This window comes from Maylandia zebra, linkage group LG2, assembly GCF_041146795.1.
Source record: "Maylandia zebra isolate NMK-2024a linkage group LG2, Mzebra_GT3a, whole genome shotgun sequence".
NCBI classification, from domain to species: Eukaryota; Metazoa; Chordata; class Actinopteri; order Cichliformes; family Cichlidae; genus Maylandia; species Maylandia zebra.
In genome coordinates this window covers 35,766,440-35,780,789 of record NC_135168.1, presented here as the reverse complement: position 1 = coordinate 35,780,789, position 14,350 = coordinate 35,766,440, and the positions used below count along the sequence as shown (strand labels likewise).

The 14,350-nt window shown below is 38.6% G+C and overlaps 1 protein-coding gene across 8 annotated transcripts in view; it reads right to left on the bottom strand.

Moving 5' to 3' along the window:
• ankhd1 (ankyrin repeat and KH domain containing 1) overlaps positions 1 to 12,243 on the bottom strand; it is a 33,392-nt gene extending 21,149 nt beyond the window's left edge. For 6 of the 8 annotated variants that reach the window (XM_012924832.5, XM_076891754.1, XM_014412089.4 and 3 more), the window contains exons 1-2: positions 11,784 to 12,242; positions 8,717 to 8,870 (exon numbers count right to left, since the gene is read on the bottom strand). In XM_012924832.5, coding sequence (XP_012780286.3) covers positions 8,717 to 8,870; positions 11,784 to 12,062 — 433 coding nt within the window. In that variant the 5' untranslated portion in view covers positions 12,063 to 12,242. Of the gene's footprint in view, positions 1 to 8,716; positions 8,871 to 11,783 lie in introns of all 8 variants that reach the window. The other 2 variants (XM_076891758.1, XM_076891789.1) reach the window with 1 other exon arrangement.
• Between the last annotated feature and the right edge of the window lie 2,107 nt (positions 12,244 to 14,350).

Sequence of the window (14,350 nt, the reverse complement as noted above, 5' to 3'; positions counted from 1 at the left end):
GCACGACCAGCTGACCTGATACAAAAACAGTGGCAGACACCAGAGGATATGACATCATTTTTCAATGACACCCCCATGCAACAGGGATAAGCATAAAGTGGTATACATCTGGGCAGTCTGCTAGAATAAAAATTTGCCCCTTTAGTGATGCTGGCTAAAGGGCAGAAATAGCACTGTGTAGACTGTGATGGTTAACAGTTTCTTGTAATCCTAATCAAGTTTTTAAATGATATGTTAAATCACTTATGTAGATGCTACAATGACTAAACATCGTTACTAAATCATCACCTCCTCAAGTTAAAAATTGAAAATAAACAAAAGAAATAAAATCAGCTTTTGTGGGCTAATCTAGAAGTTTTGAAAGTTTTAGGAAAATGGCAAAAAAATAAAAAATAAAATAAAAAATTTGGACTTGTGTCCAAATCCACTTAGCAGTCAAAGATCACATTAATCCCACAGCATATTAGCTATTATCCCAATACCTGGTGCGTGCGTTAGAGCAGGGCAATATGGCCAAAAATATTTATCACGATATATATTTGAAAATTTGCGATAACGATATAACTGACGATATAATTGATACGAGACAAAATACAACTCCACAACATTACTAGCGCAAAAAGACAACCTATCATTTATTTTCACTTAAACAAGAAGCTGGTTTTTATGTACATTAAAGCTTTATAAAAATGTAACAGTGCAAATGCAAATTCCTTGCTGAAAGTTTAACCAAAAGGCATTTCCAGTAGAAATGGGCTGACATATCCTGAGCATAACCATGTATAATATCCACTGAAGTTAAAAAGAGGTGCTTTGCAACATTAAACTGCAGTGTGCAGTACGTATTTTTCGGACCATAAGGTGCACGGGATTATAAGGCACATTAAGCGAAACAAAGCAGTCAGATAAATCAAACTTTATTAAACTCATTCTTCTTGCTTCCTCCACTTCTGTACCATTGATTCATTAATGTTGAATTCTCTGGCAGCTGCTCTATTCCCATGTTGTTGCAGTATATTAATGACTAACCTCGTATTGTGGATGGATTATCTCAGTTGTTCTCCTGACTGAAGTTTGGTCCGTTTACAGCATCCTGCCATGCGATTGCATTTGTCTCTAACCATGAGGAACCTTAACGTTAACTTTTATAAGTGGAAAAGTGTTAGTGTTCGTCCTCCAGCTTCACTGTTTATGTTATGCTAACATAGCTGTGTCGCTAGCGATCACGTAGCACATAATTATATACCAGCTAGCCCAACTTCAGTAACCCTACAAACGTCACTGCTGTTTAGTTTCCTGTCTTCATTTATGTTGGAAGTGATAGCAGAGCTGTACGTTTGATTTTTTTCAGAAATCTCTCAGTCCGAACATGCAATATCATGCTTAGGTAACTAGCGAAACTAGCGAGCTAACTTCCGCTAGCTTCCTGCTAGCTTCTAACTCCGTTAAATGTAATACATTTTGTTTTCATGGATGCCTGGAAGTTAAACTTCATAGTTACACCTGGTAAAGCAGCAATGCTGATCGTTTTATTAAAGATGAAAGAATTTAGACAGTTTTTAACTCTTAGTGATGCTGCAGTGTTCGTTTGACCTGAAGTATACGGAGTTTAGGACCCAGATTACTCCCAGATTTAAGGGCATCTTAGTCCGACGGCCGCTTGCATGTTCTGCAAAAAAATGTGCTTTGTCGTGTATCTGACGGACAAACACCAAACCAGTTCCACATCACTGAAGTTGCACCATTTTTACAAACCAATTCTGGTTCATCTGTTTCACTCAATCGGCCATGTGCGTATGAAAACAAAGGCACTGCGCATGCGCGTTTTACTCATATTCTATCGCGATATTTCATTTTCCTATCGTAGCCTAACATTATACCGGTATTACCGTGAACGGTATAATATGGCCCAGCCCTAGCGTGCGTGCATGCACGCATAGACGCAACCCTCTAGACCTGTGGCTACTAACTGTGATAGGCAGAACCTACCTCTGATTTTAGACCAAGTGTGCACTCAGCAAGGTAATTCATAATGTGCCTGAGCACATTTTACCCCTTGATTCCAGTTCATTTGTCTAGTGTGCCTGCTGTGTAGTGGGCTGACTCAAGGTATACATGTAGTAACCAAGCCCAAACTTGGAGCACCAACACCCTCCTCAACAACAGCTGCCTCCATGTAAAATCAGTTCTATTAAATCTAAAAGTTCTATAAGAGAACAGCAGTCCAAAAGAAAATGCCCCACTTTAGCCCTGAAATACATTCCTTAGTTGCCATCTTTGTGCTTTGCAGCAGTGTTTCTTTTAGGCTGTGTGCATAAAAGAAGAAATGCAAGAGGTGGGAACTGAAATGCTGAGAAAAAGTGAAGTGTACTTGGGACCCAGATTGTTAAACACTGTGTGAGGGCAGGCCTGTAGGGGGGTTGACAATCTTGTCCTGGCACAGTACAAGAAAACCACAACTGATGTAAGTAAACCCTGTTTAATCTAGCCTGACTCATAACTAGCAACTCCTATTTAAACTCTGGACCCAACTACAGTGATGACTTTACAGAGGCTGTGGCTTCATGCGGTTAAAGGTACTTCTGACACAGACATTTCCACATTAAGGGGCCACAAGGCCATCTTCTTAAAGGAAAAGGCTGAGCTGGTAGCATGAATCACTGTCACCACACACATTCAGAGGCCACAATTTCTACTGCACATCATGTTTGTTACTTTTACACCAAGCTTTGTTCAAGTTTTCAACATACAGTGTGTTACCTTGACTCTCTGAAGGATACAGGAACAATTTTTCCTACCCATATAAGACAGCCCAAGTTACATTTTTGCAGCAGTACTGATGGTTATCAAAGCCAAGCACAGCCAGTGCATGCAAGCGTGCATGACTGCTGAATGCTTATTAGAGCACTTCAATCAAGGCTTGAGCATCCGTTTTCCTCATTGGATCCAGCTTATGCTATACTGAATTCACATCAAATTCAAAATAAAGGTATCCATCATTATTTCGTCATATGTAACAGATAGGCCTTAGTCTAACAATGCGCCTCATTCAGTTTAATACACTGTAAAATTACAGTCAATAGATTTGCATCTTTAAAAAAACAAAAAACAAAACAAAATAAGAGACAACAAATAAAGCAGCTCATTATCTTGCTGCTTAAACAGAAGTCAGCCTAAGCACTTCAAACTTGGGCATCGCTGTAAACAAACTCAAGGTAACCTTCACACATTGCAGCCCGTCCCATGTTCCAAATGGTTTTCCACATAATCCACATTTTTTGCATAGCCTTTCCAGAGAACTCCGGATGTGACATAACTACAACGCCACAGGATGAACTGATCTTGATCCCATCCTGAGTCAAACAACTGGATCAGGTATCTGTGTCAGCAGGTAAATAAATGTGGACGATTTATTAAGTTCAGCTATATGCTCTGTTTACTATGTCACGGGTCAGAAGCAGTGTATGGGGCGCTAGCAAAAGAGCTAACATAGCATAGAAGAAGCCAAGAACAAAGCTTTAGGATTTTGGAGGCATTTCACAACAGCTACCTCTACAGATTTCCTCTGTTTATTAATAACAGACTTTGAATTAACCACAAACTGGAGTCAAGACCTACATCCAACAGTAACAATACATTCCTGCCACTCACCTGTTCTCACTTTTAGTGTCTTAATGTTCAGTTTAACATTTGCTAATAAGGTTTTATTGCCACCCAATTATCATTGGGTGGCATGATAATTTTTTATTTTTATTAAAAGGCACAATGGTTATTTAAGAGTCTGGCAGTTTCACAGTAACCTGGTATCATTGTTATTAAATATTTCTGCGCAAGTAGATATTAATAGTTTTTATATATAATAAGATATATAATAAACAAAATAACATTAAAAACTAATGCCATAACAGCCGAATTAAACAGAACAGGAATATCAAACCTTTTATTCCTGACACTTTTGTTGCCTCCGTTTCTAAACAAAGCCGACACATGCCTCCTTAGCATTCACTTCCACTGCAACACCAAAGTGTAGCTTTGAAACAATTACCATGTGAACTTATACTTCCAGATTTTGTTGCACAAACTATTCGATTGTTTGAAAAAAAAAAAACAAAAAAAAAACAACACCTGTTAGGTTCATGTAATGTGTTATCTTTACCTCACCTAGTACCCTGTTGCTGTGACATCAAAAACATAGCAAAATATTTTTCTTTACTGAAAAAGTCTGAGTGTTGTGGGGTTTTTTGTTTGTTTGTTTTTTAAACTTCACTTGCAGTCCCTCTTCATCTGCCGTTACTTTTCTAAAAAGAGCAAACCTTTAAACTGCTAGCAAACTGATGCTACCTAGCATGTTACTTGTGCAGTTCTTCAAATTATGTTACCAAATTGTTGTACTGGCTGCCCTGTTAAAGATTCTGCCACCCAGTAGTTATTATTTGAACAATTTCTTACATCATGTGACTCAAACAGTGAGAAACAAGGGTGAATTTTAAATTTTATGCAGGCAAGAAGAAAAGCTGGGGAAAGTTGAGTTGGGCTTCAAAAACACTTTTCTTTTTTTTTACATCTAGCATTAAGATCAACTTGCAAAAGGTCAGTGAGCTGATTTGATAGAAAACAAACAATAGCATGCCACTGACACTTAACTTTGCAGGAATAAAAATTCTGTGTAATTAAAAATTCAAAATAAAATTAAAAAAAATATAAAGTATTTGAAATGACTCAACATTCACTGGAAACTAAAGAAATATCTTACTTTGACAATTTATCAGTTAGGTTTGTCAATGTACAACTGCTATGAATTTAGGGGATTTTATGACATGTAGTACAGAAATGTTTCTTTGAGTTGTGCCAAGACTGGGGGAAAAAAAAAACAACAACAACTACTGAACATTACAAACATGAAACAACATTGTTGTAGAAATCATTACTTGGGTTTAGGAAAACTTCAGAAAACGTGTCACTATGAACTCAGTTCAGTTCATTGCAAATTCGAATTAAAGCACTATTGTGCTTCTATTCATTTAAGATGGACTATATGAATGAAGTGAATATCAGTCTGCAAAATCAAAGTGTGGAAATAGAGGACATATCATTTGGGCTGAAGACAAGAGGGTCTCTAAGGTTGCAGTAGTGCCCATCTGTAAACATCCTGCTTCCCTAACTATGACTCTGTTTTCTCAGGTTACAATTGTTTGGTTGTTGTTGTTGTTTATTTTTTCACTACATCTACATTAAGAAGTAAAGAGAAAGGGAGATATTACGCAAGTACATACAAGTATGGCTACTGGTAACAGTAGCCTTCATTTATAATCCATGTGCAACTTGTCTTACACCATGCATTTCTTGTAATTAAGTCTGAGCATTTACAGTCTCTATAAAACATAACACAAAACAAGGAACATTTAATTAAAACTACAGAAACAACTGTTAATGTAGTTATTAAAATAATCCGAATTTGCCAGCAAGATATTTAACCTGATCAAACATTTATTTCATGTTTGCATATGACATCCCTGCAGGACTCAACCATGTATGCTTAGCATAAATTATTACTATGTCACAACTAGTAAAGCTAGTTCAATTTACTTAGGAGGGGTGTAAAATTCTCCTGATCAACAGCTCGGTTCAACTCATTTTTAGGCTATGGTTTGGTTTACAGTTTGCTAAACGTTAGAAAAGTGGGTAATATTTTAACTGCTGAACGATAACAGAAGTCATATGTCCAGTTCACTCTTTAACTGTTTACATTTACTACAACATTTTAACAGCTCCAAAAGGCAAACTTGCATACCATTATACTGTGGACACTTTTGAAGCCATTTCTCATATGCAATCACTAATTTACCAAACCACAAAAAATCCTTTTTTTTTTCTTTTTTTTTTTAAAGTATGTATGTATGTATGTATGTATGTATGTATGTATGTATGTATGTATGTATGTATGTATAAATAAAGTTATATTTGGCCAAAATTAATTAGGGGTAAGATTACGGTTGTCAAAATGATACTCAGATATTAAATCAATACTAAAACTATTATCAAATTACAACATTTATTTGTAACTATATCAATACAGACAGTGGTGTTTTGTCTCCAGCTGACACACGACGCCACTGTGGCCAGATAGACACACAGCTCCTCCCCTCACTAATAGCTGAAGAAGTTAACTTTCACAACGCTTTAGGAGGACTTTAAAGGGGTCAATAAAGCTCCTGTTTCACCAACATGTAAGCAGTAAACAGTGATCTTCAATCTTAACCTGGCCAAGGCACATATTAGCCACATAACTATTAGCAATTACCCAATAACCACATTGGCCATCTGCTGTCATTAATTCAGCAGCTAGAAAACCGTGGGTTACGGATGGAATATTGAGCCTTGACAGAGCTAATTAAGGACACGTGCAGAATTTGGGTTGCTGAATGTGCAGAGCATTTTTGCAGAGTGTGGAGAACTAATCTGAGCAAATAAAGAGCAGCTAAATTAGATGGGTTTCAATTCTGGAGCGCAGAGCTGAGGATGTAAGGAGATCCAGACTAACGCAGAGCAGTGTGAACAGTGAATGAGAGAGAGGCTGGAGGCAGATGTTTGACATAATGGAAAAAAATACAGCAACATAACTTGACCCCCCACCCCCCTCCTAAAATAGAATTAAAATGTTTTTAAAAAAATAAATAAAAAAAAAAAACCCAGTATGGTGACCGCCATATTTTTTGATGGTAAGGTAGACTGTCACTGTTTGTCTACTTAATAGAACACTTTTCTTCGCCTCAATTTAAGCAAGCAGAACTGATAACATTTGCTGCCTAGCTCCAACATTGACATTATTGTTTTATAATTAACCATAGCCAGTCTTAATGACAACAGATGGCTAAGGTGACTATCAGAAAATACCTAACAGTTTAACAGTTAATGTTAAAATGTGAGCTGACCAGGTTAACATTTATGGCAACTGTTTCATACATCAATATTAATGAAATGGGAGCTTTATTGACCTCTCAAAATTCCTCCAAAAGAATTGGGAACATCCACTATTTCAGCTACTTGTGATAAGAGGTCCTGTGTGCAGGTGTCAACAAGAGGTGGCAAAGATGGCACTGTAGGCATCGATGCTTTTGCAACTAAGTATCAATTCTGACAGCTTTGTTTAGTCTCCATCCAGATGGCTACAGCGGTGAAACAAAGTTTGGCTTCTTTTTTTTTTTTAAATGTTATATCAATCCCTTTGTTAGGAACGTAAGAAAACCTTGACAACGGCAGCAGTAGTTTTAGGCACAACACCAGGGCTATTTTTTTAGGTTTTGCTCTACATGGTATAATTTATATACCTGAAATCTTTGGTACCAGATTTGTTGAAAAAGTTATACCAGACTGTTTGGGCACATTACAAAAAAAAAAAAACAAACAAAAAAAAAAAAAAAAAAAAAAAACACAAGCTAAGGAAGATAAGGTCATATCTATTAAATAATTTAATTTGTTATCACAATCCACAGCAATGGACTGGAAAATAAGAATATTAATTCCTATATATCAGACTTAGTTTCAAAGTGCATATATCTTTATCAAACACTGTGCAAACTGCTGCTCTTTTCTCCCCATTTAGGGCATTTCAGACTATATCCAAACAAATGTATTTTCAATTCAAAACTTAGCAGCTGTCAGTGAACACCGTTGTGTTTGCGGTATCCTATCTTGTTTACACTTGGAAGAGCTTTCCAAAAATTCCACTTCTAGTGAGCCGAGTTTCCGTGTGAGTGACATAGCAAAATGCATTGAAAATGCTACATATACCTTCCTATGTGTGGACAACATGTAAAACAAATAGGAAAAACTCCAAATAAGCCCAAATAATAAATCCATACCAATATATTTAGATATATTTTGCAATAAACAACAGCCTAAGTCAATATTCCACCAATCTCACCAGACACTTGGCATCTTTGTGGATGGTCTTGACAGGTTTGGTATTTGGCTAGTTCGCTCATGCAGGGAATGAAAGGAGGCTGTACAGATCTTTATGCCACAATCATTTCACATAAACGCTACTCCTCTCAGCTAATCTATATAAAAACAATACAAATAAGCTAACAAATCAATGAAAACATAAATAAACAACTTATTTTTCATTATTGTACATGGTTGTAGAGATCTCAAGTAAACCAGTAACGCGAGTTACTAGCTGTACTGTTTAGACCGGCCAGAGAGAAAGGGGAATAGAATGAGATTAGCCATTAGCTGTTCAACACAAGCTCTGTGCATGCTGTGGAGGCTCAAGCGTGTTCCAGTGTTAATCTGCATGGTAATGTTCACGTGCCCAAACGAAGCCAGGACACCCAGCCCTAATGGATTAATCTACACAGACCTTCTTACTCTGAGATTACAAGTTCTAATTGAACTAATTTATCCAAATCACTTTCAAACTATCTGCTGATATGACACTTACAGAACCGACAGTTTCTCCTTATTACAATTTCAGGCCTTAAAACAAACAAACAAACAAACATTTAAAAAACATAAGGCCTCCACTTTTAAATGCCTGGGAATGGATTATGGAAAAAGACTGAGGTAGAAAGGTGTGGTTTGCTGGTTCTGTATGTTGAAGCACAAATTAAAACAGGTTGTATAAAAATGGGTGTGGTTAATGACATACTGATTGATTACATATTAATATTTGTCAAGAATTATGGCGAGCTGAGTTCAGACAATGCAGTCATACCTGCAGCTTCCAGTAAAGCTTCAAGTCTGGCCTGTGTCTCTGGATCAACTGTTCTCAAATCTACTCCATCTGTAGCGCTGGACAAAAGTAACTCTGACGCTGTCTTCATAATGGGGTTATCCAGGTCCTCCTGGTCCAGAATGAATGACTCCACCTGGGAGAGACAGGTAAGGGTCAGCAACAAAATCTTTTCCCCACTGAGAGCTAGTTTATGATACCATTTGGATTGCAGGCCATTAATTAAAGAGTATCAAATCTATATCAGGTTAGTATTTATAAAAATACAAAAAGGCAAAAGGAAAATAAGAAATTACACTACTGAAAACATTATTTACATTACTCTGTATAAAAAGCGGCCGTACGCATACAAATGCACCACCTATAAAAAGACCAGGCATGTGGCTCTTGTTTATTTATGGTTTCTCTCAACAGAGGGAAAGCAAAAAGGAGCACAAGGATAAGAGTCAAAGCACAGGAAGTGCTACGGCCGGGAATTACAGCCCCTAAACAGACACACGGATTCAGCTGAGAGTCAGCTGCCCAAGCAGAGCTCTACAACCTCATACCTGAGCTTTGGCTCTCAGATATCATAGTCTGTACTACAGAGTTTCTTTCACAAAATAAAAAAAGTTTTTGTTTTAAAAAAGAAGGGGATCAATGAAATATTTTTGTAAATGTGACTACAGCACAAGGCTAAATTGGATCTACAATCACATATATTACTGAAAAACAGAAATTAAAGGTCAAAATGAAAAAAAGATTGTTTTTCATCTGCTCACATTTGAAAATGTATACTCCTCTATCCATAACCATTAATGAGTATGACAAATCACAGATATAAACAAATAACCTATACAAATAACTAAGAAAAAAATAATAAAGCGTCTTTTTTTAAGTCAGACTTTGACAGCTGGATGTTTAATTCTGTTTGCATCTTCAAAGTAACATCTTAACTGTATCCAGATAGCTGTGGAAATGATTTTGTTAAAAAGCAGGTGAAGTAAACAAAACTGTCTGAACACCAACATGGGATATATAAATAATCTGTGCAGGGCTTCATGCAAGGGGATTCATTGCATTTGATCAAGTATTTATGGTACAGTAGGTCTGGTATACAGATTACCTACTGACCAATATAAATACCACAAACATTACCTCAGACAGAGAGACTACCAGGAAAGGTATGATTCTAAATATGATCTTGAATAAATTACTGGTCATTTTCAAACAACCCCCAGCAAAACCTGAGAAAGAACCAATATCTCTATGTCCACACACACAAGCTGCAGCAGACTTTCGGGGTCTGGTCCAGAGAGAAACTGTTGTGAGGGAGTCAGCATTCAGCAATGTGGAGGAATTCAGCTATATGAAAGGAGTGCAGTGCACAACAGTCCATGGGGGATGTAGTTCTACAGAGGCCTTTATCATCAACAATGGGTATCACTCTTCAGTATTAATGAACTACAGTTCCCAGTGTTGGTATCCACAGAGCTGGAAAGGCCTAGAATGGCATCTACTTAATCCTGGGGCTCAGATTTTTGCTACTACCCAGTGCAGCGTGTTCTCCACAGGAGTGAAACACCACAACAAATGCTCCCTTTCAGCCTTATAAAGTAGACTGGGTGAGCAAGAAAACATGATTGCAATGACATGCCTTTGCAATTTGAGGCAAGTGACAAATTAAATATTTTTTTCTGCCGCTGCTACACAGCTGAGCTAATGTTCAGGCAAAAACAGCAGGATATATTGACAGCTGGATGAGCTAACACCCTCACTTGTCTATCAAAGGTGTAGCAGTGTGTCTTAGACAGAGAATCCACTGGTCACATACTAGCCATCCATAAACAAGACAGCTCCACAGGTCCAGTGCTCCTTGGTGCAGGTTCATTGAACACCAAGAACTTTTCAATGGAAGCGTTTTTTTAAATAGTACAAACTACCGTACACTAACCCTCAAGTTGCCATGAAAAAAGTCACATGGACATCTGACAAGTTTGTGCAAATCAAGCAGTCTAACAACTTCCATTTCAGTGTCTGCTGCTGTCATACGATATGGTAAACTCAATTATATGGGAACAGTAAAGCTGCAAAGTCTCATAACGTTCAAACGGACGCTGTAAAAAAATAATAAAATAGCGAGGCATTTGATGAGTGACTATAGCTCTGAAGATTTTGACAAAAATCCCCTAAGATGTGGCTCTGCCACACGTGCATTTGAAATGCATATATGACAGGGTGACTGAGGGTTTTACACACAATTTAAACTATGTCATCCCAGATGACAAAACATGTCTAAAGTGCGTTTAGCTGACGGGATGCAGTCACACCTGTCCGCCGTGTGTGACATTGAAAGTTGGACACCTCTCAACGTGAACTCAAATCGCCCTCAAAATGTGACAACGCAAATAAAGCTGACAGTCACCGTGGCCATCTGAACGACCTAGGTGAACGGCTGGAAGACCAGTTAGCTAATTAGTCGACACCGACTGTGGAAATACGAGCAGCAAAATAATTATATTTTTAAAAATCCGAATCTAAACCTATCGAAAAGTTAGCCTAAGGGACAATCGGTGTTGATTTACATGGTGTGGTGGGAAAAGTGACGTAATTGCACCACAACTATGAAATGGTAGATATTTAGCTGGCCGTGTACGTCCGTGGGTTTGTGGGCATCATCCATTTGCCGTGGCTGGAAAGCTGCTGGATAGCTTGCAAACTTGTGATGGTGTTGCGAGACGACAGCTCCAAACGAGGCCGTCGTCGCTTACACCCGAACTAGGCCGTGGCCACAGCCTGCGCTGCATAAATAAAACATTTCAGCCGGTTGGCGTGAACAACTGCTCCTGTCTCACCAAACATGATCGACAGTAAACTGTCCATAAGCGTCTCAACTGACGAGGGGTGTTATTTTGTTGACGGGTTGGTTAATTTTACGTAATTTTAGCGGCCTGGGAGGGGGTGGCTGCCAACTGCGAGCTAATGTGCTAGCTAGGAGCCAGCTCGCGCTAGGAGAGGAATGTTGCCTAGCTCTATGGTTAGGCTTAGCTAACTAGCTTAGCGTAGCTACCTCTGAAACCTCGTCTTCGTCGCTGCCGGATCCTGGACCCGAAGAGAGGACGGCTGCGGCCGCTAGTTTGAAATCCAGTCTTTCGGCAGCAGGCCCGCCTGGCTCGCCGTACAAACGTACTTTCTTTCCACCTACACCAATCCCAATGCCCCCTAGTCCGACTCCTCCTGGTGTCGCTCCTACCCCCATCCCTGCCACTGGGGAGCGAGGAGTCACCGAGTCAATCTCGTCCTCGAAGCCGTCCGTCAGCATTGCCGTCCCGGCTACTGCATCCTGCATACTTGTGTTCACGATACGTGCGTTAACGTGCTAGTTGTTGACTTAAATGTCTGTCCAGGCGCGTTCTTGTGGAATATTCGCGTGATTTTACTTCAGGGAATCCAGAAACTCTCCCGAAGCGAGGGTTGAGGAGGATCTCTTTCCCCCAGCCATTAACTTTCTAACAACCTAACCCGATACGCACAGTTTCTGAGAAACGCCGCCCTTGTGGAAAATCCTCTCGACCGTATTGGTTCATCAGGAGAGACATGTCTCTTCTATTGGTTAAAGCTGATGCTTGTCAAAATGAGCCCGCGACGTCATGTTAGGTTTACCAATATCACGAGGCAGTAGAACGAACGTCAAGACATGACATGGTAGGCCAACTTAACTAGTTGCTAGTTTTACTAGTTGATGTAAACTCATGTTGGGATACCGTTTGCACATAAGGACTACTTCGAAAGTGTACTGACACTCTTTGTAAATTATAATGAATCATTTAGTGTGATTTTTTAAATGTGAAATAACGGGTATCAAGTCATTATTGAGTGCTTCCAATTAAATATAATGCAGTTAAATAATTTATTGGTAATCATACATAATAATTTAAAGAAACAAAAAAATATTTTTTTAGCAAAAATACGCACACAAAAACAACAAAAATTAACAAACAATGCTGTATGATGAACAAACTTTTCATTCACAGATAAGTTAACAATGTAATTGATGCTCTGAAACTATAACCTCCAAAATGAGTGGTTCTCATTGTGGGGTTTTATGGGGTGGGACATTTTGCTGGTCCACTTATTTAATTTGGGTAAATTGTCTGCACAAATACATGTAAAGTAGTTCTGAGTGGTCATCTAACGGGAATGATGTCTTCCAGAGAAGAGATCTGAGAATTTGTTCTGTTTTCAGTGTGTCCCGATAAGTCCTGAAAGTGAAACACCACGCATGAAAACAGTACCTTCCCTCCCATGAGAGGAATGCAGCCAACATTAATACACCTGTATACCACTATACCCTAACAAGTCCAAATGTCTACTGTGAAAGAAAGTCCATTTGTCACAAGATATCCTTGAGGCTTATTGAACTGTGCGTGCTTTGGCGACTTTTGTACAAGATTAAATACACAATGGTGACTTCAGTGATGAATAAATACTTCACTTGGACTGCCCTCTAGTCCAAAAGATCACTGTAATGTACTTGTAAAGTCAAAAGCCTACCTGGAGCCTTGTTTGTGTTTGATGTAATCTTACAGAACTACCAGTGAATTCAGGGTTGTCACCACCATGAACCAAGACATCTGAACTACACAAAGGTCCTAGATTGTGTTTACACCTTACCTTATAGATCACATTTGATTCAGTAAGGACTGAGTGTGGTTAAAAACAGTGTATTTCATTCCCTTTGGTTAAACCCCATGTGACTGTGTTTGATTATTGTGTGACTATTCATACATTTTTTGAAAGCATTTATTTCCAGAATTGTGTGCTTGTTTTAACTAGCAGTGTACACCAATACTAGATGAGTGTAACCTTGAATAAGCAGCATTACTGAAATAATGATAATAAGTTAACAAACACTCTTCATTTACTCCACATATTTTTTAATGGTGTCACTGATTTGCAACCAACTCCCTGCTGCAGGTCTGGGTCACTTGTGGTCTATATCTGGATTACTTGGGGCTGCTGACCCCGTGGCTAATTTCCCAGACTTGGATTAAGCCTAGTCCTATCTTAAAAGAAAACTCTGACAATGCTTATAATTGGGGAAAAAAAGTTTTTACTTCAGGGATAAGCTCAATCCAAGTCTGGGAAACAGTCCCTATTGTATATAAACATGGTCTTTCAGGCATAGTAGTCACCAAAACCGGTAACTGAGGCTTGTATTATCATTTAGTTCCAATAATCAAAATAAGCCTCATCGAACTAGGTTACTATTACAAACTACCCTAGCACGAAATTAATATCTGTTGAGGCTTGTAGCTAAATGGGTTGTTTTTAGTGATGTAGTGTGGTACTTTGAGCTGGCATTGATAAACATGAACTCTTTGGCCTTGCCATAAAAAGTAGCTCATTCATATACACTAACTCAAAAAAGAAAAGAAAAAAGCTGAAAAGGATTACTGACGAATGTAAACAGGGTTACTTGGATTTGTAGGCCAGGAGAAGTCGCCAAGACCTCAAGCAGAAACGTCATCGGTTTTGGGCGTGGACACAGGCCAGTTGGAGGCGTTTGGTTATTTCGTCAGGATTGCCAGGTGTGTTTAAAAATCCACCCTTTCTGTCACGTTATTTATTACACAC